Source organism: Cololabis saira, chromosome 12, assembly GCF_033807715.1.
Source record: "Cololabis saira isolate AMF1-May2022 chromosome 12, fColSai1.1, whole genome shotgun sequence".
Lineage (NCBI taxonomy): Eukaryota > Metazoa > Chordata > Actinopteri > Beloniformes > Belonidae > Cololabis > Cololabis saira.
In genome coordinates, this window is record NC_084598.1 from 13,605,166 (window position 1) to 13,633,149 (window position 27,984).

The 27,984-nt window shown below is 40.9% G+C and overlaps 3 protein-coding genes across 3 annotated transcripts; 2 read left to right on the forward strand and 1 right to left on the reverse strand.

Annotated features, from left to right (window-relative positions):
• Window positions 1-4,199: 4,199 nt before the first annotated feature.
• LOC133456909 (rho-related GTP-binding protein RhoA-C) lies at window positions 4,200-13,332 on the forward strand. The gene is made up of 5 exons (XM_061735607.1): window positions 4,200-4,255; window positions 8,100-8,255; window positions 9,540-9,660; window positions 9,744-9,874; window positions 10,899-13,332. Exons 2-5 carry the CDS (start codon window positions 8,100-8,102, stop codon window positions 11,070-11,072), a joined length of 582 nt encoding a protein of 193 aa, XP_061591591.1. The 5' UTR covers window positions 4,200-4,255; the 3' UTR covers window positions 11,073-13,332.
• A 572-nt stretch (window positions 13,333-13,904) lies between these two features.
• tpk2 (thiamin pyrophosphokinase 2) lies at window positions 13,905-18,826 on the reverse strand. The gene is made up of 8 exons (XM_061734779.1): window positions 18,662-18,826; window positions 18,321-18,562; window positions 16,786-16,849; window positions 16,579-16,709; window positions 16,377-16,495; window positions 15,333-15,465; window positions 15,168-15,264; window positions 13,905-15,085 (listed from the first exon to the last, which is right to left on the reverse strand). Exons 1-8 carry the CDS (start codon window positions 18,726-18,728, stop codon window positions 15,039-15,041), a joined length of 900 nt encoding a protein of 299 aa, XP_061590763.1. The 5' UTR covers window positions 18,729-18,826; the 3' UTR covers window positions 13,905-15,038.
• A 1,283-nt stretch (window positions 18,827-20,109) lies between these two features.
• gmeb2 (glucocorticoid modulatory element binding protein 2) lies at window positions 20,110-27,811 on the forward strand. The gene is made up of 10 exons (XM_061734780.1): window positions 20,110-20,360; window positions 21,827-21,992; window positions 22,278-22,363; window positions 22,537-22,661; window positions 22,779-22,882; window positions 24,537-24,694; window positions 25,166-25,234; window positions 26,477-26,614; window positions 26,717-26,839; window positions 26,929-27,811. The coding sequence occupies exons 2-10, from the start codon at window positions 21,859-21,861 to the stop codon at window positions 27,495-27,497; spliced, it is 1,506 nt and encodes a 501-aa protein (XP_061590764.1). The 5' UTR covers window positions 20,110-20,360; window positions 21,827-21,858; the 3' UTR covers window positions 27,498-27,811.
• Window positions 27,812-27,984: the final 173 nt, after the last annotated feature.

The window sequence follows — 27,984 nt, forward strand, 5'->3', positions numbered from 1 at the left end:
ATTTATCTTTTTAATTTACATTCAACTGTATTGTGCTTTGTATATATTCTTTTGTTTATTTTTTTTTTCAATTTGGTGCTTGAATCTCTGTATTTGTATGTTGCCTGTGATCTTAATTTTTCATTGTATTTCAAGATTTAAATAAATAAAAAAAAAAGAACACTCAAACAAGTTCAATTTACATTAATAATAACTATATGTGTTCAGAAATAAATACATTAATTTGTTTATGATGTTGAGCAGAAGCAGAACTCTTTTCATTTTTTGTGGTTTAAGACTGAATTATGGTTCTGCGCTACACCAACGCAGAGTCTACGCCGTTGCCCGACGCCGTCTTGAACCCTTCGGACTTCAAGGTGTTGGAAACATTCCAAGCTGATAGTTGCACAGACATGATGTGAATCTCCTGCTCCAGGTGTTATATTGTATTGAGATCTGGTGACTTTGGACCCAAACCCGGTGGAGGCCATTGGAGTACACTGAACCCACTGTTGGCTTCAGGAAACCAGTGTGAGATGGTTTGAGCTTTGTGACATGGTGCATTGTCCTGCTGGAAGTTACCATCAGAAGATTTTTTAACCGTGGTCATCAATGGATGGACTTGGTCAGCAACAATACTCAGGTAGGCTGTGGCATTAAAACCGTCTCAGTTGCTTTAAGGGGCCTAAAGTGTACCAAGAAAATATCCCCCACACTATTTTACCACCACCACCAGCTGAACCATTTATACATGGCAGGATGGATCCATGCTTTCATGTTGTCTATTTATGCCAACCTCGGCCCCTACTATCAGATTGAGAGTCATCAGACCAGGCAGTTTTTTTCAATATTCTATTGTCAAACTGCTTACTGGAAACTCTCTTTTAAACCATATGCTTCTGTGGTGGAGCAATCATCAACCACCACCTCTACATAGATGACATCAAGCCATATGCCAAGAATGAGCAAGACATTAACTCGCTGCTTCACTTCAACAGGGTACACAACGGTGATATTGAAATGTCAGTCAAATTAGATAAACATGCTCAAATTGTAACAAAGAACAATAACAATAAAGGCATTCAATTTGAAGCAAGGGCAAAATGATCCCAACTGAGGGGGTCAAACAGCCACAAAGCAATGTGTAGGACATCTACAAATACCTTGAGATCCCACAAGAAGTTAGCCACTTTAGGGAAACTGCAAGGACATCGGTCACAGCCAAGTACCTGAAAAATGAAAGGCAGATCCTGAAGATCGGCGAATTAGGTCTGCAGAGAGGATACTTGGGACTAACCTCCCATCTCTCCAGGACCTGTACCTGTCCAGGACCAGGAAACGGGCAGGTAACATCTCTGCAGACCCCTCACACCCGGGACACAGCCTGTTCCAACTCCTGCCCTCTGGACGGCGCTACAGAGCTCTGTACGCTAAAACCTCCAGACTCAGAGACACTTTCTTCCCCCAAGCTGTTGCTCTGATGAACTCTCATCACTCATAGAGTCTCAGAGAAATCCATCACTGTGCAATAATAATAATAATAATAATAATAATAATAATAATAATAATAATAATAATAATAATAATAATAATAATAATAATAATAATACTAATAATAATAATAATAATAATAATAATAATAACCACAATCATATGCTGAAACAATGCACCTTTCAATAAACATGTCTACCTCATACTACTGCACCATTCTTTTTTTTTTTAATTGTATATATGTTAATAAGAGCCATTTGTCTATTTACTGTTTGCAACTATTTAAATCAGGGTTCAGTGAGCGAAACAACCAAAGTCAAAATCCTTGTCTGGCATGTTCATACTTGGCCAATAAAGCTTTTTCTATTCTATTCTATTCTATCCAGTTGAAGGGGAAGAATGAAGTCCAAGCCATCAACACATATGCCTTCTTTGTATTCAGCTACTCTGCTGCTATAGTAGCCTAGCCACGACAAGAGGTGGAAGCCACTGAGGTCAAAACTAGAAATCTTCCTATGATGCAAAGAGGAATTTACCCCAATTTCATCATCAGGAGACTCTACACAGGGTTTTTACAAGTGTCAAAGCACAACAGTTTGAAAGTATAAATGAAAAATTGAAGACACGTCTGACACTGAGAAGTCCTACCTGTAGCTGGAATGAGCCGATCTGTAGGACTGCACTGATGCATCAGTCATAGCAGCACAAGAACAGGCCTTGAGCTAAAGAGAAACAGAGGCCAGGATCTATCACCAGACACCATGTGGCTGTAGTTTTACAGGTATTTATGAAGCATAACTTTAAAACATGAAATAAAATGTGTGTTTTGAAGGGAAGCAAATGGAGGGAATTTCAAAAAGAGGAAGTAAATATACACACACTCCTGTATAAGGTCAGTTTTGGATCTAATCTCAGTTTCTCAGGCAGCTGCCTCAAAACATTTATCATTGAAATATATTAAACATTTTCAATGGTCTCTTGGAGACACAATTATATCAAAAAGAAAGACCAAAACCAAACTATTCATTTCCTGGTCACGATCAACACCCATGTCAGGTGTTCGAAATTAGCTACCCCAATCTGTTTACTTTCTGTCATATATGAGCGTCTCTGATTTCTCGGTGATTGGATACACGATTATAGTAGACTCAACTTTATTGATCCCTTTGGGATGACTCCCTCAGTAAAAATAGGTAATAAGCCATGAAAAAAATAAACAAATCCGTAATGGAACATTTATGATTTTTAAGTGTCCACATTAGCTAGATGTTTTCAAAACAAGTGCTTCTGCTAAAGTAAGTTAGTGCCAGTCAATTACTGCAAAAATTGCACAGTGGAAAATGTAATGACAGATGCAGCTGGTGAGGAATGTAAATAACAGGTCAAACTGGTCAAGCAGCCTGAGCATGCCCACTGCTGCATATTGGACTTAGCCAGTACTGGAGTTGAGGGGGGATGAGGGGTGATGGCATCCCACCTGAAATAAAAACAGTCCAAATCACCCCCCTGTAAAACTGCCATCCCCCCTTTCCATCCCTTATGTCATTTCATCAATGAATGTGGTTTTACTGCTATTTCAACACTTAGAGTCATCACCTGAAAAATAACTTATTTGACAATTTTAACCTGTTTTAAGTACATTTTCACTTTAAATAAGTAGGAAAATCTGCCACTGGGACAAGATTTATCTTCTTATAACAAGCAAAAAAATCTTGTTCCACTGGCAGATTTTTCTACTTATTTCAAGTGAAAATCTACTTGAAACAGGTGAAAATTGTTGTCTTTTCCAGTGATGAGTCTTGTTTTAAGTGTAATGAGTTTTTTTTACTAAAATGAGACATTTTAACTAGAAATAAGACAAATATTCTTGTTAAGATTTTGAATTTTAGCAGTGATCCATTTTGTGTATCCTGTGAACGACAGAGTCATATTGATAAGTTCAGAAAACTGTTTTTTATTTTTGTGTTTTGATGTATTTGATGTAAGCCCAGTGGATATTTAAAGCTTACAGAAGGCTGCATTTAACTGCTGCTATGTAATTTTTGGTCAGTGCTATTATTTGTAATATATTATATTATTTGTAATCAGCACAAATTATCTGTCCCCATATGATGAAATCCACCATCCCCCCTGAATTCTTTTTACAACTCGAGTACTGGACATAGCAATAATTAATAAACAAGACAGTATAAAAGTTAAACACAACAAAACACTGTAACCTCTGCCCCATAGGTGGTCAGTTATTACGGTATATTAAGTCAATATATTTCAGAGAGGTTTTGTTGGTGCTTAACATTAAGTTAGGTGATTAACTTGTGAATTTTATGGCATGGACATGTGTGATGCAGCAAATACCCAATGTTTTTGTTAAATAGGTGAGCACATGGAGCACGGCCCAGCTGGGGTTGTGCTCTCTGTGCAAGCACAGGACATGGGCTCTGTGAGTTTATAAGGAGGAGCATGAGTAGTAACAGGAAGGAGGTAATACAAAGGATTATTATGTGAAATCCGCAGATCCAGATACTTTCAGATATGGTTGGCCAATAATGTAAAAATTTAGTCTCTGCTGCTTTTTATCCCTTCTTGATAAAAGCCACAAGGTTGAATACATGTATGTGTGTTGTGTGTGCGGGCGCGTGTATGTGTTCTTGCTGTTGATTGGTCAACAGAGCCTTCACTCAGGATTTGGCGGCGTGCCATTGGCTGGAATCCTCGTGGGGGCGGGTCTCCAGGCGATGCACTGGTCGGGGCGGGGCTGCTGGTCCAACAGGAAAACTAAAGAAAGGCGAGTATCTCACTTTTAACGATTAAACTCTTTAGAAGTCATTTCTCTACATTTTTATCCGCTTAGTTGTTTGGTTGGACTACTAGCTGATAAAATCGGGTGATTTGAAACTAGTTGGTTTTGTAGCTCCCCAGAAAAAGAAAGTATGCAAAGTTAGCAGCTAGTAGTTAGCCCGTCGAGAAGGGCTAGGTTAACTTAGTTGTCACTCACTTCCGTGAGGACTGTTCTCCGAACAGGGACACAAATAACACCGTTTACGAGATATGTGTAGGTTTACTCGCTCTACTAGATCATTAGCCAATGGTCAGAAGTTTCAGGTGCATTATAAGTAAACTGGAGGGAGAAGTAAAAGTTAAAATGTAACGAAAAGCTGCCCATTTATGTGATACGCCAGATGGCTAAAGAGCTTTAACTTTCGGTTATGCTCGTTTTCTCCTGGACTCTGTAAAAAACTATATATATATATATATATATATATATATATATATATATATATATATATATATGTATATGTCTTTACACTTTACTCTTTGTAGAGTTCATGATTGACTATATGGTCTAATTTTCCCTGAATCCTTCTTTCACAATTAACCATGAATGTTGACATTGTCATATTAGGGGGCATAAGGCTGCTGAGTCTCACACTGACCCACCAGCGTAGTCCCAGACCATGATACTCCCCCAGACCATGATACTCCCCCCAGGCTTGTAATGTCGACCTTAACCATGATGGGTGTGTCCACCCCGCTTCCTGCCCTGATGCACCATCACTCTGGAACTGGTCCAATCTGGGTTCACACATCATTTGAACTTGGACTGTTTTTCCCCTAGAGTTCAATCTTAATGTTCCCAAGCAAATTTTAGTTTTTTTTTGTTTGTTGTTTTTAATCAGCCTCATAGGAAAGTGGTTTTCTTGGGGCTATACAGCTATTGAGTCCAAATATTTTGGGTTCTCCTTGCACTGTACCTTTTGAAGATCCTCACATTTCAATATCCAACATAGGATGGAATCTTTTTGTTGATTTCCTTTATTTTAATTGTTAATTGTTTAAGGGATTTTTTTAATCCATACCCATATTTCTTCCTGGAAGATGATGGTTTACACACCTTCCAGGTCTTAATAGGTCCGTTCTTAACTCAGTTTTAGTTGTTTTGGCTATCCTTAGTTGTTTTGTTTGCTTGATTTAGACTTTGATGTTGTCTTTGCTCGTTGGAATGCTTGCTGCTAGAAGCGGTAGTCATGGAAACATCTTTTCCATGACTACAGGATGTATGTTCCTGCTAGAGGTGACAGTTGAAAAGCAGTTGCACATTGAAAGTTTGCCCCTTTAAACCTATAATTCCATTTAGGGCTGCAGCTATCAAATATTTTGGGAACTGATTATTTTATTGAATATTAATTAATCGAGTAATCAGATAAAACATTCTTTTGCTTAATTAAAGCCCAATTATAAATATACAATAGAAAACAGGACAGATCATCTAATAAAACAACCAATTGACATTGATTTACATATTATGAAAACTAGTAAACTGTTTGTTAAATTTTCCCAATAAAACTAAATAAAATTACTTCAAATTTAACATTTCCTGCGACATAAAATTAAATAAAATTGTTTCCCACTTATTTTTTAGTATGAAAGTATGAAAAAAAAATTCTTAAACACTGCCTTTAAATTGTGCGACGTTTATCCGCTTTAGAGGGGATGCATACCTGTAAGCATGTTGCTTCACACTAAAAAGAATCCGTGCGAAATGTGAGCTTTAAATTTATTTTTTAATTAAACAAGGTTTCGATGCAGAGGAAATTCCTCGATCATTTTTTTGTACTTGAGGTACTCGAGGAATTGTTGCAGCCCAAATCCATGGACAATGTGAGCATTTCCCAAAAATGATCGTTGAAAATCGAAAGATAGATGAGACATAAAATATTTACTTTGACATGCGACGATTCAGAGAGGGACTCACACTCGTGTGTAGCTGAAGTGTAAGTGCCGTTGGGAAATGCTTTTATCCAGTGTTCTTGAGACTGTAAAGCAGTTTTTTGAAGCTGAAAATAGCATATCGATGGTGGCATCAGATTCAATAGAAGTCTCATCAATTCCCATCCCTACTTCCCACATGACTGTTTAAGATCACAAGTTGATGCAGTTAAAACATATGAATCCTTTTTTAAACTAAGGAGGCTCTTTTTTATTTCCATTTCATTTTTATTTTATTTTTTTCCTTTAATCGCGTCGTGTATCTTGCCATTATCCGTTATGTTTTTCAAATTAAAAAAACTGATAGCTCAAGCTTATTTTCAGGTGATAGACTGGCCGGCAGACCCAATCTTAATAGCACTTTAAAGATAAGATATGTTTCCAACAGGTTGATTTTTGAAAGGAGGAATAAGAGGGGTTTGGGATAGAAAAATTAACAAAATTGGAAGGTGAAAGTTGATATAAATATATAAACTGCAATAAATTAACATAATTTTACAATATTAGCAATGGAATTAACATATATCTGATGTGCCAATGCATCATTTTAGGAAAGTGACCTCAAGGGGGAAGTTAAAAAAAAAAGTGAAGTAATGTCATTATGATGAAATGTATGCCAAGTGACAAATTAAGTGATTTGACTTCTGACTTTTTATCTGTTTCCAAAAAAGAAACAGCCCTTCAAATCTTTTCTGTCATTTATGTCATTTTTTGTTTTTTCTCGTCTCAGCATGACAGCATGCAAGCAAATTTCTTTTGGCTTTTCCCTTTCAGGGTGGCCACAGCGGGTCATGCTCCTTGTATTGGTTTGGAATAGTTTTTATAGCATCTGATGTAAAAACTTCATTTAAAAAAAAAAATCAACATGCAGAACATGATAATCCACAGTGAGAAAAAAAAAAAGGGAACTAGAATGACAACAAAATCAAGGAACTGCTACATGGTAATTTCTCTGTAGATTAGTGGCACTGGTGCAACCATTTGCCAATCTGCAAACTGAAAGTGATTAATAAAATGAAATTGCAGGGAGAGCTGCTGACCTACGAGAAGCGTACGCTGATAGGAGCAGGTCCTGTACAGGCGAGAAAATAAGTCTGTCCCGTCTCAGCCTCTCTAGATTCAGGAGGGGGATTTCAGTTGTAGACATTATTGATATGCAGTTTCATATCAGTCAGGACATGCCGACCAACTCCTGATTCAGACGAGGAGGTTGGACATAGAATTAGAAATGAAGAAGCCGGTGATAGAACTGACTTCAGAATAAAGAAGATGTTTTTATGAGTCTGAATTTTGGCTATCGCTAATTTAATGGCATTTAAAGGCCTGTCTGATTGGTCACATTTCCTCCCTCATTAAAGTGTTAAATAAATAGGTTTTGTGCTTGAGAACAGGATACTTTTTATTTCGTAAATCAGAGACAGAGGAGGGGGAAATCATTTTTTTCTCGTTATCTAAGCTGTGTGATCAACTAAGAATCAATAGATCCAGAACTCAACCAGCCTTCTCGGTACACCGTCGGCACATTGCTGCACATTTTCACCCAGCCACAGTCCTGTTGTTGATGATGCTTAGTCTTCGGTCTGATTGTGCAGTTAGACTGGAAACACCGGCCGAATACAATGAGAGGACAGGAAACCAGTAAGACCGCTGTTCTCAAAGAGTAGATGAAATGTTTGAAGCATGTTATCAGTGAACAATTCGTCCCAGCTCTTAGGAAATGTTTTTTCCAGATATCAATAAAACGTAACAGAAAAAACACAGCACGTTGAGCTTGAGTAAAAATGAGCACCACAACCACTGGTCTTGGCTGCAAACAACCCTCATTATTTAATGGTGAACGTCTGTAATCTGTTGTCTTTCAGATGGCTGCGATCAGAAAGAAACTGGTGATCGTCGGCGATGGAGCCTGTGGAAAGACATGTCTCCTCATAGTGTTCAGCAAGGATCAGTTCCCTGAGGTCTACGTCCCCACCGTGTTTGAGAACTACGTGGCCGATATTGAGGTGGATGGTAAACAGGTGAGCTGTCAATTAGTGACAAAAAAGTCATATTTGCAGCCCTTGATTATAGTACCATCATGTCTGAACTCGGAGCTTTAACACTTCTCAGCTTTAAAGTTTATAATTTCCTGAACCGGACTGAGTAATCAGATGTGCGGAGATGCGTACATCTTCAGGCTTCACATCTAGAGTTTGTTATCTGCAGCCTGGATGGTTCCAAGTTTTCGTCATTGAGATGTTTTTCCAAGTATGAAAACTCAAAAGAGTGTGAAATCTTTCTTACTGTTAAAGATGAAAATGTCTTGATCTGTGCTTTCTTGAAAAGTTCCAGCTGGTCTGTAGGTGCTTTTGTAGTTTAAAGTTTCACATTGACTGATATAATAATATGTTCATAATACAATGATGAAGATACAAATCTCTTAGATAACTCACACAAATCTGGAAATATTAAGAGTTTTATGACTTAGAAACATTTAAAAGTGTAGTTTTGTGATACATTAAATGAAATATACCCATGTGTAACTGGACTAATTTATAGGTCAGTGATTAGGCCAATCAGATCGAGTCCAGATCACATCAAAGGCCCGTTCAGCTAAATCTACCTGAAGCAGGTCTTCGCCTGTGACAAATAGGACTGTGGTCCCTGTTTCCAGGACAACTTAATTGACTTGAGTGGCAAGAGATCAATAGTTTCATAACTATTGTATAATAATAGAAGTCAGATCAGTGTTAGAAGCAAAACGTCAATCATGGCTAGACTCACGTTTTACTGTGAGGATTATTGTACTTTGATTTTTATGTACTTTTTATTGATCCAGCACTGTGTTGGGTCCGGATATTCACCTTTTTAATAAGCATTTTCTGCTCTTCAAAACTGCTGTTTTAATGTAACACAGACCAGAACTTTAAAGGATGCTCTGGAGCTAGTGGAGAATGTGTTGTTGTGCATTACGAGACGGACACCACCTGCAGACGTTTGTAAAATCACAGATTATAGTTTAAGACTTTTGGTTGTGAATGAAAACTGCAGATTTTTAAAACCTTTGGTTCTCTTCACCTTTTGGCTTCTCTCAGATCTCATTTATTTCATAACTGAACTGATTGAAATATAAAAAAAAAAAAAATCATTAAAGTGAATCTGAAGGTGTTGATGGCAGCACGGTGGCTCAGTGGTTAGCACTGTTGTCTCACAGCAACAAGGTTCCGGTTTGACTCCCTGGCCCGGCAGGGTCTTTCTGTGTGGAGTTTGCATGTTTGCATGATGAAGTGTCTGTTGTAATCCTTTGTGGTGATTTCCTTCAGGTGGAGCTGGCTTTGTGGGACACGGCAGGTCAGGAGGACTACGACCGCCTGAGGCCCCTCTCGTATCCAGACACAGACGTCATCCTCATGTGCTTCTCCATCGACAGCCCCGACAGCTTAGGTGAGATCTCCTCGTAAATTGCTACTTGTAACGAACGTGAATTCTGCTGGAAGCTCAACGTGTCCATCTTGTGCCCGGTTCAGAGAACATTCCAGAGAAATGGACTCCAGAAGTCAAGCACTTCTGTCCCAACGTCCCCATCATCCTAGTGGGAAACAAGAAAGACCTCCGAAACGACGAGCACACGCGCAGAGAGTTGGCCAAGATGAAGCAGGTCAGTCCAGCTCCTTCAGATGGGTGTTCCTTTGGGACAATATCTTTATTAACTTTTGTCTTTAAACCTGCACATACAAATGTCTCCAACACATTCTTTCTTTTCCTCCTTTCTACATACGTTCACAGCATTATTGCCACAATATTTTATGCACAAAACGGAAAACAAAAAGTTATAAACAATAAAGAAACCTACAAGTTCCCAGATGAGTAAACTATCAGTCAAAAATTAGAAAGCTGTTCAGAAAACAGCAAGTAGGCGCTTATATTTTCTATCCTTTGTCTTCTTAGCTGTGAGGTAAATAAATATTTATTTTGCATTCTGAAAAAAGCTCTGATATGGTTCCCTTACCTAGATTTTCTTTTGTTAGTAAACCATTTTGGTTGTTCTGATGAAGCTTCTAAGCTGTAGAAACCTGAAGAAGATTTTTTTAAATCTATATAATGCTTATGTTTAACGTTCAAAGGACATCTTTGTATCTGAATTAGGCAAATATAAATCCATGATTTTCCCCAAGGCCTGTAATTAACACTTTTTAAATACTGGGTCTGCTCTCCTTGGTGTAAAACGCTGATTTTGACAGATTATTTTGTGATAAAGCTTTAAACTAAAACCAAACTTTAACCATTTTCTTCGCATTGTGGGACAAAAGAGAATTATTTTATTACTGTTTTTATAAGTTAATTTTGCATTCTTCTTTCAACTTTTAAACCTGTAATAGACCTTCCAATACTTGACTTTCAAAACAAAAGATGTACAGAAAACAAACAAATCTATCACGAGTTACTGCAAAGAGTTTTGTTGCAGTTAAACAGAGGAATTCTTTTGGGACATCTTCTAAGATCAATAAATTGGCCTGGGTGTCGTCCACTTTAGCTCTTGAGCTTTAATTTGGGCTGTACTATGATTTCTCTAAAATAAAGACTCCTCTTACTATTGTTTCATATTGCAACTTTTAAATCATCCCGTTTATTTTGGGATATTTGAGCCGGCTTTGCCTCACAGTTCTGTTCTATCCAAACAGGAGCCCGTGAAGTCGGAGGAGGCGAGGGACATGGCAAACCGCATCAACGCCTTCGGCTACTTGGAGTGCTCGGCCAAGACGAAGGACGGCGTGAGGGAGGTGTTTGAGATGGCCACCAGGGCAGCCCTCCAGGCCAAGAGACGGGGGAAGAAGAGTGGCTGTGTCCTGCTATAGAGAGGCAGGGCAGGGAGGGAGTCTGCTGCGTAACCGCGGCAGGCTGGTCTCAATTTGATGGGGGTGAGTGGGGAGAAAAGAGGTCAAATCAGGCCAAATGGGAAAAAAGGAAGAAATTTAACTGCAGAAAAAGGGAGATTATACAAAGAAGCCCACGGTCATATATTTTAAGTCTCAAATTTAAAAAATATCTTCGTTTAGGATTCATTAGACTTGTATTTATGGTCGGGTCCATCTTTAGAAGAGACCACCGCTGTTCCCATGCGGCATCTTTCTGTTACATGATACAATATGGGTCGGACCTTTTGGTCTTCTTCTGAGTTACGTCAGAGATACTGATGCATTTTTTGTACTTTATCAGATGAGGCTCCCAGCATGAACCAGTAACTACACTGGGATGTAAAGATGCTGCGTAGGTGTCATCGACAGGATTTTCACCAGTAGCCACAGATGTTGAAAGATTTTATTTAAAAATGAGTAAAACTACCAGCAGCAGCTGTATCTTTGTCTGACAACGACGAAGCAAGCTTATAAATCCAGGCTGTGGTCATCCCAGGAGGTTAAACTTTCCTCAGATTGGTTGTGGTGTCATAGCTTCTGTTTTGTTGTTTACGTTGCATCAGGATAAGGGGTTAAAAGTAGCCGGCTGGCGCTGTGACCACCCTGAGGTGGTATTACCTCCTGTGGGAAACAAAATTCCTCCCTCCCTCATGGAGCTGTGTCCAGCCCTGCAGTACCATGACATAGAAACAGGCCTGTGGATGTATGCCTGCCTCATTACCTGTTGAAGGCTGTGCTTGCGTCAGTGCATCCTTCAGGAGATGAGGCGTCCTCTGAACAGACGCCATGAAACGATCATAGAGGTTAATGGCTTGTTCTGTAGGTTTTCCATTTTCCTTTGATTTCCCTGCAGATACACAAATCACCTTTTATATGGACCTGCTTTTCTCTTTTATGAAGCTATAGTATGCTAAAACACATGATGGATAATCAAAGTAATTGAGTTTAACGTGGTTTTTAACCCAGAAATCGATGGGGTTTAATTGATGTGGACCGTTGAGCCCGACCGAGGCCAGATTTACTGCATAAATGGTTCTGAGATGACTTCTGGCCTTTCTTCGTACCGTATACTGCATTTATAATAGTGCAGTGCTTTTTCGAGGGGATTGTAATCGAGATTATTTTCTGTAGCTAGAATTTACTAATGTCACCTGAACCTGTCACAAGCAGGCGGTCCATAAATGTCTCACATGCAAGCAGTTTTACTACAAAAATGTGGCGACCACTTCTCCAACCCTCGTGTCCTCAGCAGCTCGCCTGAAAGCTGAGGTGGATTAGATCAAAGGGTTGTTGTGGAAAAGCGAAGAGCACAATGCATTTGTCCTGTAGCTTGTTCCAAGTGAGATATTTATGTGCATATATTCATCAAAGGGAAAATGGCGTGCATTAACATTCACAAACTGATCAGAAGCTACTTAGCTGCAACATGATCAGCTGGATAACCTGTGATGACATCATCTCTGAGGTTATGTCCTTGACAGACCAAGATCAGCTGATCAGTTAATCAGTCGGGTATTAAAGAGTGTTTTTTACTCCAGACAATTCTTGTAAATTGTCAAACATAAGGGGGGTGGGGGGTCTTACTTTACCTTCAGAACAGAAAACCTGCTGTTTTAAGTGAAGCTGGGTTTTATTTGAGGCAAACAGGTGTCTTCAGTAGTATTTTAGTTACAACCCTCAATGTTTTCCCATCTGCTTCTGTCTTGACAGATTCAGTAAAATGTAGATTTCCCAAATACAAGTTGGGAGAAAATGAAACAGGAACAAAAACCCGAAAAGTGGAAGTGACTGGAAACAACCGGTGAAAGACGGCAGTTGTTCTTTCCAAGAGACGCTGCGGCGTCGTTGTGAGGGAACGTACATGATACTGAGTTTGATTGCGTGAGACTCGCCGTTCTGTGGCTCCGACATTATTTAAAAGGAAGCTTTGATTTGAACATTTATTCGCACATACTTTTCTGTGTTGTACTCCACCGTATGTTACTTAACTTCATGTGATATTCTACTGGCTTACATTCAGCGAGAGGTCAGTGTTGTGTTCACTTTAAAAACGTAACCTTGAACTCTGCAACGCAAGCAGCTCCTACAAGATTGGTTGTGAGAGAAATGTTCTTTTATATACAAACGATTCTTCCAAGATTCTGCCTTTTGTCTTTTTAATGTATTCTACAGGAAATAAATTTAACAGAGAATGACCAAACTCTGTCCTGTGCTTTTCTGTGAAGTAGTTTTTAAATGTGGAAGACAAAGTTGACAAAAGCCGTTGACTGTTACTGGAAACTCGACGATCCAAACCATCAAATACTCTCACATTAATGAAGTTTAATTTACTGTATTTAAGTAATGCTGATGATGATAAATCTGTGCTTTTTACTTAATATCTTCCCTCTAGAGCAGAATACGCTCAGTTTTGACTATAAAGAAAACAAGATTGGTTATTGTAAACAAACATAATTAAAAGTATCGTAATAATATTTACTTCTTGACTATTTGTTTTCCACTAATATCATGAGGAACACGTTGATCCATTTCTAATGTTAAACATAATCCCATTAGTGTTTAGGATGTACCAATAGTCATAAAACAGCATTGAAAGTCAAAGGGGATGATTTTGAACCTTTAAAAAAAATTAGATTTGTTGTTTTAAGTTTAAACTGGTGGCATCTTTTTAAAAATGCATAAAAAAAACGAAGAAAGTAGAGTTAAAAAGCCAAAAGCGCTTCAAGAAGACAACAGATGTGTATATTTACATATTTTCATTTAAGCGTCAAAGTTCAGTTTGTTTTTTACTTTCAACACATTGAACGTTTTAATTAATATAAGCAGTAGTTGTCAATCATCCAAACGTGGGCATGTCTGGATCCTCAGACGAGCTCAGGTGGCTCCTTCACCGCCTACGGCTGATCCGTCTCCAGCCCTGGACCGGATCACCACCAGAATATATATTAACATACATACACATTATATATATATATTAACACTCGGGGCAGATTCTTCAAGCGATCTGATTTATTTTGCAGAAACCCCAAAAAACAATTAAAAAAAAAACATGAAAGGATTTTAAAATCTGAGCATTTTGTATTTTATACACAAGTCATAATTTTTTTTTACAATTGTTGTAATTAATAGAACATTTTTTTAAATCAGGTAAAGGAAAAACCACGCACCCCTTCCTTGGGCTCCCTGTGTGTTTCTTTTTATTACCTTTTCCTTTTGTTTACCTGTTCAAAGTCTAAACTCTAAAAGATCCTTTGAAGGGGAAAGAGAAAAGACAAAGAGACATTTGTAAGGAGACATGCACTGATTGATCAGCTGTTGGTCAGTTTTACCTGACAATACCAGTCAATATTGATGTGGGTACATTCATTATTATAAGATAATTATTATAATAATGTGTTATTAATACATTTTGACCATCAGTAAACGCACCACGCACAGCCCTGAGGGGTTCGGTCAGTAAACGCACCATGATGATGCACTAAAAGTGCGCCGGTGGCAGCTTTCCTCTCTGCGCTGCCTGCCAGGCAAAAATAAGCTGTGGAGGAACAACAGCCAAAACATTTAGGATAAAACACTTAAAGCTACATCTCAGCTCAGCAAACACAATTTTACGAATCTAAAAATAAAGTCAGCACACAGAACCTGCGGCCTCTGGCCTCCTCCCGACAGCTCCATTTCTGACCAGGAGGTAGTTGGACAGTTCAAGGCAGCAGTCTCTGAGGCGTTGCATGTGACAGAATCCTCTTGTGAAACCGTCATTTATCTTCCAGCCACCGCCTGAACCCCCCCCACCTAAACTCAGCTGCCGGCTAGCAGACTCGGCGTCACTGCTGCCATCCGGGGGGGTTTGCTGGGACTGATGTGAACAACGGTGACACGCGAAGCGGAGTCGTCCTCCGCTTCGCTCTACAGTGTGTGATGGAGTCCCGTCACCAACTCCTGGTAGCACGGCTCTGTAACGGGACGCAGACGTTTGACAGAGGTTAAAGTTCAGCTCTGATTTCAGCAGCTGAGGATTTGCAGAAGACCACCGACCTGAATCTGGCTCAATGAACGAGTGCCTAATGAGGAAATCTAAGACGACCATGGCGGAGTTGGGTTTAAAGTCGTCGGTGGCCAGCAGGTCCTTCACCTGAAACAGGTAAACCACCATGAACCTCCGTGCCCTTACTGCCGCCTCTCGGGACACGGGACACTCACCTTCTCTATCGGCAGGAGGTAGAAGTCCTGCACCTCTCCATCCCCGACTCTGGGTCTGAACCCCAGAGGAAGCTGCAAGTCGAAGACGAACTGGCTCTCAGGGAATACGCCCTCCTCGTCCTCGTAGGTGTAGCTTGAAATAAATTCAAATGCTGAGTTAGAGACGCCTCAAATACAGTCTGGCTCTTGCATACCTACAATGAAAAGCATGTGCATATCGAACTGTGGAGTGACTCTGTGGAACAGTTTGGAGCAGGAAATGAAACAAAGTAATAACATAAATCTGTTTAAAAAGAAATACAAAAAATTATTTATAAACAGGTATATTCAAGAGGAAATGGGTTGACGGGGAGTGTGAGAAACAAATAAGGTGGGGAAAAATGGTATATTATACTTGCTTAGGATATGTTTAGATATTTATGTAGTATATATTATCTATTGAGAGGGATAGTTGAAATTATGTAATGTATGTTATATATTTATTGGGTATGTAGCACATATATATTTATAGGGATATTTATGTAGTTTATATAGTGTATATTTATATAGATGTATATAATAGTTGTATTTTCTAGATATTGATATACAGTAACATTTATGTAATATTTATATTGTCTATATACTTATATGGATAATTATGTAATAGGCATGTTTACAGAGTATTTATATAGATTATATTTATATGGATATTGTGTAGATATAATACTGTAATAGCAATAATGTAAATCCATAGTGTTATAAAGGGGTAGGAACTAGGAAAAAGTGTACACTTCTTCCTACTCCTTTTTTTGAACATATGTTTATATGAAGATGTAAATGTTTATCTTTTTTTTTATTATTATTTTTACTTTCATTTTATATACATGTTCGAAATTCAAATTCAAATTCAAATTCAAATATCAGGACATGACGAAGAAATGACTTGTGCTCACCAGATATTTACCAGATTTTTAAGTCAGGAAAATGCAGTTACGACGTATTAGACCATTTTATTATTATCATTATTGTTATAAGAAACTTGATGAACATGTGATTCACGCTCACCTTACTGTTGCTACGGGCCGGGCCGCTGCAGCAAGGTCTGCTGGGATACAGGCCTCCTCCTGACACTCCTTAATGAGAGTGTGTTTGATTCCCAAACCAGCAGCCAGCCCGCCTGCCGCCTGACACAAAGATACGATGCGGAGGTCAACTGTAAATGGTGAAACTGTGTGTTTTAGTTGCTACGGCTACGGGCGGCACTCACCACGTTGTCCAACAGTCCAGGGTAGGTCTGCTTCGTTTTGGAGCGCCGTGCCAGCCACATGCTGACGTCTCCGCCGGCGCCGACCGTGTATCCATTCACGTGGACTCCGTATCGCTTCACCCCAAAAAGGCCTGCAGCGCAGCAGCATTTTAAACTCAAGACAACAGGAGCGAATACGCAGATCTGACACTTTCTACCAGAACTCACTCGTAGCCGCTCTTTCCATGCACATCAGAGGAGGCTCGGAGAATCTGGACATCACGTTGTACTTCTGAAAAACAACACTTTCTGATTTAACGTGGTGACTCGGCACGTGTCAGGTGATTTAGGATGCAACTTCACTACATGTTCATCACTACAACAAATCAGCAAACAATATGGATGTTACAGTAAATGCCAAAACATAAAAGTTATAATAACATAATTTTTGATTTTTACATTTAATTTAACTTTTTTTTTAATTTTTTAAAGACAGTATGAGATTTTATGTTTTTTTTTTCAATTTCAAGCCTGCAAGACATTTTTAAATAAAATAAAATGTATTATTATCATTATTATTAATAAAAAAAAGTTGGACCAATAAAACTTAAATTACTTCATAATGCTGCCATTGTTTCTCACAACAAATAAAAGTTTTCTGACATGAGGATACCAAGTGCTGAAGAGTTGCTGGTGTTCTTTCTTTCGCTGCAAACTTGTCTTGAAGCCGCTCGATGTGGCGGTAACGTTTCTGACCACGCGGGAGCAAACTCAAACCCCCAACTATGCATTTAAAGGGGTCCTATTATGAGAAACAGGTTTTCTCTTGCTTTACACATATAAAGTGGTCTCTCCTCAGCCTGCCAACACAGAGAAGGAGGAAAGCAACCAAATTCTGCAGTGTCTGTACAGCCGCCCGGATGAGCCGTCCAGTGTGATGTGGATCTACGAGCCGTTCAGATTTTGCTCCCGTCGTTACGTCACCAAAATGCAAACCACGCCCACAACTATACACTGTGTAACTGCATGCGAGCGTCCGACTATCGCGTCGCACTGCGTGACATCGGACGCTCTCTGTCCATCTCCCTCCAGCCAGCTGCCACTTTATCGAGGTTTTTGTAGTGAAATGAGGAGGAATCATAGAGATAACTTCTCATTTCAACTAACTGGATCAGCCGTTCCTCATCATGACTGTTTCCTACAGCGCTTTCAACCGGCTTTCAACGCGAGCAGCAGGAAGAAAATAGAAGCAGGGTGTCCGACAAATGTTCAGCTCAAAACGGCGCGCCGCGTCGCGCTGCGTCACTCGAGGCCAGTTAGGACAGTCCAATAGAAAATAAAGCAATGGAATTGATTTTGGTCGCTGACGCTCGCTCGCATCGCATGCAGTTAGGACACGGTGTAACTCCGCCGGCCGGAGCTTCCGCCATTTTTCCGTCAGAGGCTGAATTTCTAATTTATTTAGCAAAAACAATCAAAAGCTTGTTTTTAATACATTCAAGGCCTGTTTAAAATAGGTATTAGATGCCACAATAGGTCCCCTTTAATTATTTCTGCTGCAAAGCTGGACTCTTTAACATGGGAATCAGAAAACATTGGCTCCCCCAGTGGGCAGTGGAGGAACTGCAACTTTTCTTATTTCCACATTGGCTTCAACGTTAAAGCCGGAGTGATATGTTGCCCCAATGCGGTCAGACGTGGCATTAATAAAATGAATTTCGTTGAATTGTGAGTGTGATTTGTGCACGGCCTGAACCTGTCACCTCATCCCTCCACCCTGCCAGGCAGGTGAGCTGCTCCTCCTCCCTCAGGCTCTGCAGCAGCGCCTCCACCGCCTCGCTCCTCCGCTGGTGCGTGTCCAGCCCGGGGTGCAGCGCCACAGCGCCCCCGTGCGGCGGGCTGAACACCTGCGGGTGCTGCGCCAGCAGCGCGGCGACGTGAGGAGGGATCCAGCCGACCTGCGCTCCGCTGATCTCGAACCTGAAGCAGGCAGCCCGGCCGGAGCCTGGGGACACACCACAACCAAACAACCAAACACCTGCTGCTTACAAACTGCCTGCATGCCCTAAAAACATGTTTCAATTCACTCGGCGCGTGCAGCTACCTGGTAGATTAAAGTTATTCATTCGACGGAGGAGTTGGAGGATTTTTTCTGACCACACACTTGACATTTTAAATCCCAGAGAGTCAACAAAACCAACTTTCCACAGTAAATGTTTTTAGACGCGTTCAGTTGATTCCAGCTCCTGCCTTTTCATGGATATGTCACGTGACGCGCATGTCTCAATCAGGCCTTTTTTTCTTAAGACTTTATTTAAAAACTTCAGTTTACAAACACTTAACTGAATTTAAAACGTAAAATATATTTACAGTCTGTGGTTAAAAGTTAAATTTTGCCCTTGTTTGAAACGAGTTACTTTTTTTTCTATTTTTCCCAAGGTTTAAAAAAAAAAAACGTGTCTCCATCCTGCCAGGACTGATTTATAATTCACTTTTATTTGCTTCCTGACCATAATTTGATATCAATAACAATTTTAAAAATATTGTTTTGAACACAATTATTGTATTTTATATTGAATTGGCCTTTTAAATTTAAGCACCCTAATATTTTATATATATTTTTTATTTTTTACTTTTTAGTCTTTTTTTACCCCTCCCCTGCATGAGTGTGCTAAGTGTACTGCTGCCAACAAAATAGGTTTCCCCACTGAGGGAGAAAATAAAGGATTATCTTATCTTATCTTATCTTATTTGTTAATCAACACTGTTATATTTCGATTTTGTTTTTTAAATTACAAAAAAAAAATGTGCTAAAACATCACTTGGTGAATTTGTCATTAATGTACATCTGACTAATTTTCTTATATTTCATATAAACCCATGGATGAATATCATCTGTTTTCATCCTCCATCAGGAGCAGGTGACTCAAGTCTATCCCAGCTGAAAGGCTGGGTAAACCAGTATTTTATTTGTTGTTTTATTTGGACATACCTGGATAAATGACGGATCTGCGGAAGAGACACAAAGAGACAAGCAACTGTACACACTAATACTAATACACACACCAAGAGTAAATGTAGACTCACTAATCAGTCTAATATGTGGACTGTGTAATATTGTAATGGAGCAGGGTCATAAGGTAATTATTGTAGTTTTCCAGTGATGTGGTATCTAGTAATGTGACATCTAAAGGTCCATTTAGAAATCTCTACAGCTACATATAGCTGTAGAGCTGTATAGCTATTATATATAGCTATATAATAGCGATGTTATTTTTCATGTGGTGAACTTTATGCCAGAACATGTTCTGTCATGTTCTGTCAGATGGTTATTCTTCTATTCTTATATGAACTAAAACTACAACAGGGGACACAAAGTAATTTAAGAATCAAATATTTTTTTATTTATTTTTTGATAATTCAAGAGTGGCCGCTGAAGAGGATGTGATTGCTAAAGATCGAGACGTGTCCCCAGCGCTGCGGTCCTCCGGCCTGCCTGCAGGGGGCAGCAGAGCGCCCTCTGCTCTGACTGGAGCAGACGAAGAAGAAGACAACCGGAAGTTAATGTACACAGAGGAGAAGCGCAAATAAAATCATATTCATGAATTTGAAAATCAGTTTAAATGTCTTAATCTTCACGTTCACACTTAAAAATCGTAACCGAGCTTCACATATAAAGGAGGTATCTGCTGGCTAAATGGATCAACTAACCGCGGTTTTGTTTTGGCTGATTTGAGTGAAGGGAACAGGAAAACATTGAAACATTTGCGCATTTTGTCCTCAACAAGCAGCAAAAACCAAAGGTACGTGTTATTTATTATATCAAATCATCTGTACCTGCGCTTTAGTGTAGTGTCATCGCGCTGCACACGCCTACTAGAGTCGAAACCAAAGTTAATTCAAAACTAGAGCAAGTTTAAGTTTTTTATCTTGTGTAACAAACAGACGAGATGATGAAGTTAAAGATACTGACATATTTATATCAGGCGTTTGTTCGGTTTACACGAATTACACCGATACATCGGTTGTCGATGACTATTTCGTTTTCATCGCGGGGCTGTAAAAAAAATAAATAAAAGAAAAAATAAAGCTAACTTTAACCAGGTCCAGATCAAAAACCGTTATACTGAGATTGGTCAAACCAGAATTACAACCATTCTTTATAGTGAAAAGCAAGTAAGTCATATGATTTATAAGACATTGATTCTCTTTGTAAAAGCCCAAAGGGGGAAATTCCTGCCACACATATCGCTTAGTCTGACCTGATGAAATGATCTTTTAATGTTTAATGACACATAAAATAGTGTAATTAGTGAAACCGTTATTCTGTTTGTGAACATGTCAGATGGACCATTTAATCGAAGAAATCAAGCATTTTTAAATCACAAACTGAATAGTTTTTACTACTATAACACTACTATAATATAATGGATAATATATTCCAGTTTTGAACAATCTATTTACACTAGTTTTATACAGGACCTGGTTTAAGATGGTGTTACTGCTCGGAAGAGTCATCTGAGGAATCAGAATGAGACTTTAGCTGATCTGATAGAAACTGTTGAAGACATTTGATCTGGTTGCTAACTGTGACTCCACCACTAAATGGCAGTAACTGTTACACAGTTTTACATAAACTATATTTCTAAGAACACCTTTATGTGTCTGCAGCCAGATGTCACATTGAGTCAGAAAAAAAAAGAAAGAACTTACATCTATGTTGAAGGGAATGAAATGATTTGGTCTATTTAGTAAGCATCCTTTTAAGCGTACAAAGTTAGTACGTTCCCAGCAATGAAGTGGGGGAAGACATCAGGTCTGTAGCTCATGTTTCTGCAGAAAAATTCAGGGGTAAAGGAGAGGTGGGCCGAGAAACACACTGTCTGTTACCAATTATAACAACAAAACATTACGTTTATAGATCTAATTTGAAAAAAGAAAACTGCCATGCAGACCTCCACTTCTCTCTCCTCGTGACTCTTCCTTGCCTCCCACACTTGAACCTCAGGTGGGAGATGAACTGCTCAGTTTGTTGATACATGACTAAAGGCCCCTGGGCTGCTCCACGTATTTAACGTCCTTGAACTTTTAGAAGCAGGATTATTAAAAGAACTCCCCCTCTCTCTCTTTAAAAACATGTCCGCCCATCTTTCTTTCCTGACAATACTTCGGTGTGTTTTTGAAACCCTTTTATCGTCATCATCGGTCTTTAAGAACTTCACACCAGTTCTATTGATGATAATGAAAACAATCATCTCCCCGCTGTCAGAGCTTTTGCTGTGAAGGTCCAGCCGTACCTCCATGGCTTCATCAGAGGTCAGCATGCAGGAGATAAGTGAGGTTGTTATCGTCACCATCCCGGACTCTGTGGATCTCCCCTCTGTGGTGGAGGAGGACAAGGCTGTGCTGGTAACCACAGAGCTGACACAGGCTGGGTAAGACACTCACATGACCACATTACGGTTCAACAGAAAAATTTATACGAACACATGTAAGCACAAAAACACAAAATAAGCATATTTTTACTACCAAAACACTCATTTGTAACATAATTTGATACCTCAAGTATTAACATAGTCTGGGAATACAGAGTCACGAGAAACGGGAACATAAAAATCTTCTGTACGACTAAATTCTCTTGTTTGAAAACCGCTAAAATGATCTGAAAAGAGCTGAAACAAGCAAAAACTTTTCTGGATATGAATCCTGTGGTTTTCCAGGGAGGACGTCCTCACAGTCGCACCAGTGGAAGCAGAAGCCGAGAGCAGCAGAGCCGAGTCATTATCCAAGGAAGAGGCGGTTATTGGTAATACAATCTGAATATAAATGACCAAGAATGTCTTTGGTCCAGTTGTATTGTAGTTATTTAGCTGTTCTACTGCGCAGTTTTTCTGTGAGTAAATAATAAAACGTGGTTAAATGATACATTTACAAGTCCAGTTGTCTCCAGAGTGTGTGTTTGTGTGTGTGTTCCTGCAGTGAAGTTGTCTGAGGAGGTGGACGTCGAGGCTGACGTCTACTATCCCATCACATGTGGAGACGCTAAAGGCACTCTGGTCTGGAAGAAGTTTGTCTGTCCTGGGATCAACGTGAAATGCGTCCAGGTGATTTTTTTTTTTTATCTTTCCCTTTTTACTTGTGTGTGTGAAGAACTAAAGGAAAAGTAGACGACATGTTTGGTGAAATGATTCTCAGCCTGTTTTTCTTTGCTCTCTGTTCAGTTCAATGAGCAGCTCATCAGTCCAAAAGAGTTTGTGTGTTTAGCTGGAAAATCCACTTTGAAAGACTGGAAGAGGGCGATCCGCCTCAACGGCACCATGCTCAGGTCAGAACCCCCTCCACAATTGCTCCACATGTGAATTGGACTTGGTTTTAATGCTTCATCTGCTGGGTAACAATTATTTAAGAAGAAAAAGTTTTTATTATTTAGTATATTCATGGAAAAGGTGATCATAACACAGGTATTAAGGATGCTTTTATGTAGTTTATGTTTTCAGAACATGGTTATTTTGATATCCATCCGAGGGTTCTGGTGGAAGTGAAATGTTTTTTTTCCCTCGGCTGCACGTGTGAGCGGTCCCGGTCATCTGTGCTGCAGTTCCATGCAGCAAGCGGTCGTCAGAGTTGTTGACTGTAATGGCTCCGAGGCATCAAGCTGATAATTGTCTTGCGTATTTATTTGGTCTGGTTCCTGTCTAGATGGGTTTTTAATTTTTTTAATTTTGATTATTAATAATAAATAATAATACATTTTATTTGTTACGCACCTTTCATTAAAAGACATCTCAAAGTGCTACAGAAAATAAGAATAAAAAGAGATAATACACGATATACACACTTAAAAACATAAGAAACCTTTAAAGGACCCCTGGGAGTTTAAGAAAGATTAAAAGCATCTTTAAAAAGAAAAGTCTTTAAGTGCTTTTTAAAAGATGCCAGTGTCTGAGGGGTCCTGAAGTAACTGGGGGGGAATTCCTCCGCGTTTACGTTTGCTGACTGATGAGGTCTGGTAATTAAAAGGGGGGCAGTTCCATGGATGTGTGGGCAGCTGATGAGTGCAAGTAAGTTGTAAGTTATTTTGAGGTGATGGGATGCCAGTGTAACGTATACAGAGTTTTGACCAGAATCCGTGCAGCGCTGTTTTGGATGAGATGAAGTTTGTTCATGCGTTTCCTTGCAACGCCGGTGAGGAGGACATTAAGTGTGGAGAAGAAGGTGTGGACGAGCTTCCTAGCTTCAGATGCAGTGAGGGTGAGACGGAGTCTGGCAATGTTCTTGAGGTGGAAAAAGCAGGATTTTTAAAGATGTTTAATGTGGTTTTGAAGGTTAGATGAGAATCCAGTTTCACACCAAGGTTGGCGACAACAGATGATGGGAATATTCTGTCCAGAGATCGTAAAGGTGGTTATGGAAGATGACAGGACCTGGTGAGGGGTGCCGATTAGTATGGCTTCGGATTTAGAGCAGTTTAGTTGAAGGAAATTGTGACTCATCTCCTCCAGGTAGGTGGTGAGTGTTTAGAGAGGGGATGATGAAGATGACAGAGGAGTGGATGAGCTTTAGTGGGTCCTGATGTACAGCTGTGTGTCATCGGCGTAACAGGGAAATGAAATTCCAGACCGATTTGATTATATGACCGAGGGCGAGCATGTGTATGATGAATAGCAGAGGGCCAAGGACAGACCCTTGAGGGACACCACACGGGACTGAGAGTGTTTGAGACCTTGCAGATCCCACGGTGACAAAGTGGCTCCTCCCAGAGAGGTGGGATGTAAACCAGTGCAGAGCAGTGTTGGAAAGAGACACTTGAGGAGAATGACACGGTCGAGCGTCAGCATCGGTGCGAGGGGTTGCAGACTGTGGTTGGTGTTTATACAAACGTTGGAAGGTGGATTTGCTGAACGTGCAGTTGACTAGCCCACCGCAGGATGGTGCTGTCCCATCAACGTTCTACTTTTTTCTTTTTCTCCGTTTCCCAGGAAGATCATGGATTCGGGTGAACTGGACTTCTACCAGCATGCGAAGGTCTGCTCCAACACCTGCCGCAGCACCAAGATAGATCTGGTGGGGACCAAGGTGGCGATGGGCAGCGATCAGACTGTGGACCTGGTTTCTGCCGCAACTTCTTCAGCCGACTGTAAGTCCTGCAGCCTCACGGCGAGCCTTCAAAGGGGTTCTGGTCTTGGAACTGGTGTTGCAGATGTCTGGAGACAGTCCTACCAGGCGTGGCCTGCAGACAGCTGGAGACGGTGGTACCAGCACCCACATCTGTCCTCATGGCATCGGCTGATACTTAAAGTGCAGCCACTAATATATCAAATAAAAAGACATAAAACGTTTTAGCTGATAAGTTCTGATAAGTTCAGATCGGTTTGGTCTCCAGAAGTCACAGCTCTCCTGCTGGGATTCTCCAGCCCAAAATATAAAAGCGTACCACCAAAATAAAGCGAGACAGCGGGCACAGTCCAACAGCTGGAGGCTCCAAACAGGACGTTGAAGAAAGATAAAGAAGAATCGGGACTCTGTTTATAAAAATGACGGTATCGGTATGTTTTGGTGCGCTGGGTGAGTGTTTGTGTCTTTAACCCCTTTGTCGTATGTGTCGTAGTGAACGGAGCTGCTGTCTCCTTCCCAGAGACGACGGAGGAAACGTCGGAGTGGGTCACAGCGATCAGAGGTGATCAACCATCCTCACAATCACACTTATGTAGTTATTATCTGCCCACCGGACTGCTCTGTGGCTCATGTAATCAGAAAAAAACTAAACACATGGAACTTAGTTTGATCCCTTTCTAAGAAAAAATAAAACAGCTGATGATGTGTAACATCAGGGTCTTGTTTGAAAACGCCTGGATGTCCCTGGAAAAGGCTCGGAGAACGGTCCTGCCTTGATTGTACCATTCCAGGAGTGGAAATGAGCTGAGGCAACTCCGTCCCATCTCCGAGCCCGACGTTCAGACTTGTTTCTGATAGCTGCAACGCTTCTTTTCATCTTGTGGTCCAGAGCACACGGTGCCTGTTTCTTCTAGAAATTGGCTGAGATGATGATGCGTCTGACCACAGTACACGTCTCCACCGTGGGATGGTCCGTCTCAGAAACCTCTGAGCCCACAGATGCCAATGCTGCATGTGGAAAAGGTCGACGCGAGGCTTGATTTTTGTGGTGGAACGCCTCAAGTGGGATTTGTTGGTGTATTTCTGTATCGTAGTGTTTGACATTTGGTGATCTCAGCTGCTGGTGATGCAGTGACGGACCAGAGGTCACCGTCAGAGGTCACCGTTGTTCATGTTAGACTTCTGCTCCTGTGCTTCAGGCACTGAAAGTCCTACAGACTTTATTGAATCTTGAATAATATAAGATGCTGAAACTTTGTTTTTTTTTTTTTAAATTCAATGATTTTCTGACATTTTTTGAGAGAGTAGTAGCAGGAGTAGCAGCAGCTCCAGTAGCAGTTGTAGTAGTAATAGCAGTAAGTAGCAGTAGTAGTAGTACAAGCAGCAGTAGTGATAGTAGTAGTAGGAGTAGCAGCAGCTGCAGTAGCAGTAGTACAAGCAGTAATACTAGTAGTAATAGTAGTAACAGCAGTAGCAGAACTGGTAGTAGTAGTACCACCAGTAGTAGTAGCAGCTACTCCTCAAAGACTTGGCCCTTCCTGTATTCTGCCTTTGTACAGACCATCTTAAACAGCACCTGTCTAGAACAACACTATTTTCTTCTTTCACTTCCAAACTATCACACAAAAGTCGGTACCAACATCTGTTTTTGGACTCTGTTGCAGGTGTGAAATTGAAATTAAGTTATTGAGGAAAAAAAAACCCATTACATTCGGGTTCATATTTGGTTCTATAAATGAATAAAGGTTGAAATAGATGTTTATTTTCTTACTCGTTGCGGTTGTGATATGTTGTGTGTTTCCAGAGGACTCGCTGATGTTCTGGCGTGCGGTGAAGGAAACGGGGCTGCTGGAGGAGGTGGTGGAGGACTTTCAGAAGGAGCTGCAGGAGGTGCTGAAGGGGCTGCAGGAGAGAGTGTGTAATCCACCGCTTCAGGTCAAAGGTTAGACGCGTACACACACACACACACACACACACACACACACACACACACTGGGCTCTTGGACTGACTGAGAGCAAGAAAGTTTTGATGTTTTTTTTTCAGATGCCGTTTTACTCAACAACATCGTGCAGAACTTCGGGATGCTGGACCTGGTGAAGAAAGTCCTGGCCAGCCACAAGAGCCAGATGGACCGGTACCGGGAGCAGTACACTCGCAGCCTTGTGGGTCAGTACACGAGGGAGTGGGGGCGTTTTGTTCATCCGTCGCAGAGATGTGAGTGTGGATGTTTGTTTGACGGCCGTCTCCCTCCGCAGCTCTGGAGCAGCAGTGTGACGAACACAGGAAACGCGCTAAAGAGCTGAAGAGTAAATCGCAGCACCTCAACAACGTGCTGATGACCCTCACCCCGGTCCCCGCCCCCCTGGTGACCAAACGACCCCGGCTGACGCGCGCCGTGTCCGGCCCGGCCACCATCAGCGCCGCCCCCACCCAGATCACTCTTCCCTTCAACCAGCTGGGCGGCCTGCCGCTGGGCAAGGTGCTGACGGTGGCGGGAGGCCAGGCGGGCACCAACCTGGGCGGCTACACCTTCCTGACCTCCCCGCTCTCCGGCTCCGAGCTGGTGGCCGACGGCTCCAACGTGACGGTGCTGTCCTCGGCGCTGGGCCAGGACGGGGCGGCGGGGTCCGGCGCCTTCGTCAAGATGGTCGGCCCGCAGTTCCAGCTGGTGACGCTGCCGCTGGCCGCCGCGCAGGGCAGTCCCGTGCGGCAGCAGCTCACCGGCATCACCGTGGTGGACGCCGTGGCGGCCGAGGACGGGGAGGCGAGCCAGACTGAGGGGGGCGATGAAGGTCAGCCGGAGGAGGACGGGGAGCAGCAGTGAGACGGGGGAGACAGCTGGACGGCTCCGGGGTTGGCTGGAGTTCATCAATTATGTTGCAGCGGCAGATTTGGACTTTTAAACGCCATTTCATGCCACGACATCTATCAGACGTGTGAGCCCGCCATCCTGCCGCCACTCAAACTCAAACTGCTCATGACAAGTTTGACTTCCTTATGTTGTTTGTAAATGATCTTTGATACGTACTGGATTCACGCCGTGTAGCCTCGAGCTCACCGGGAGCTTCATCTGTCATTAAATGCTCCTTTTTTTAGACCAGTTGGTTGAGTGTTACATAATTACAGTGTTTGAGGTGACGGCGATAAAGACCGGGTTACATACAGGACTGTCTCAGAAAATTAGTATATTGTGATAAAGTTCTTTATTTTCTGTAATGCAATTTAAAAAAAAAAAAAAAAAAAAAAAAAAAAAAAAAAAAAAAAAAAAAAATCATACATTCTGAATTCATTACAAATCAACTGAAATATTG

What these genes read in the sequence shown, in the direction of transcription:
- LOC133456909 (XM_061735607.1), top strand. Translation starts at nt 8,100, where the DNA reads ATGGCTGCGATCAGAAAGAAACTGGTGATCGTCGGCGATGGAGCCTGT. An exon ending in CGACAGCCCCGACAGCTTAG is followed by an intron (nt 9,661 to 9,743) that starts GTGAGATCTCCT and finishes TGCCCGGTTCAG; the next exon opens with AGAACATTCCAGAGAAATGG. An exon ending in AGTTGGCCAAGATGAAGCAG is followed by an intron (nt 9,875 to 10,898) that starts GTCAGTCCAGCT and finishes CTATCCAAACAG; the next exon opens with GAGCCCGTGAAGTCGGAGGA.
- gmeb2 (XM_061734780.1), top strand. Translation starts at nt 21,859, where the DNA reads ATGGCTTCATCAGAGGTCAGCATGCAGGAGATAAGTGAGGTTGTTATC. An exon ending in TCAACGTGAAATGCGTCCAG is followed by an intron (nt 22,662 to 22,778) that starts GTGATTTTTTTT and finishes CTCTCTGTTCAG; the next exon opens with TTCAATGAGCAGCTCATCAG. An exon ending in TCCACCGCTTCAGGTCAAAG is followed by an intron (nt 26,615 to 26,716) that starts GTTAGACGCGTA and finishes TTTTTTTTTCAG; the next exon opens with ATGCCGTTTTACTCAACAAC.
- tpk2 (XM_061734779.1), bottom strand. Translation starts at nt 18,728, where the DNA reads ATGTCAAGTGTGTGGTCAGAAAAAATCCTCCAACTCCTCCGTCGAATG. An exon ending in CATGGAAAGAGCGGCTACGA is followed by an intron (nt 16,710 to 16,785) that starts GTGAGTTCTGGT and finishes GCTGCGCTGCAG; the next exon opens with GCCTTTTTGGGGTGAAGCGA. An exon ending in ACCTCCTGCCGATAGAGAAG is followed by an intron (nt 15,265 to 15,332) that starts GTGAGTGTCCCG and finishes TACCTGTTTCAG; the next exon opens with GTGAAGGACCTGCTGGCCAC.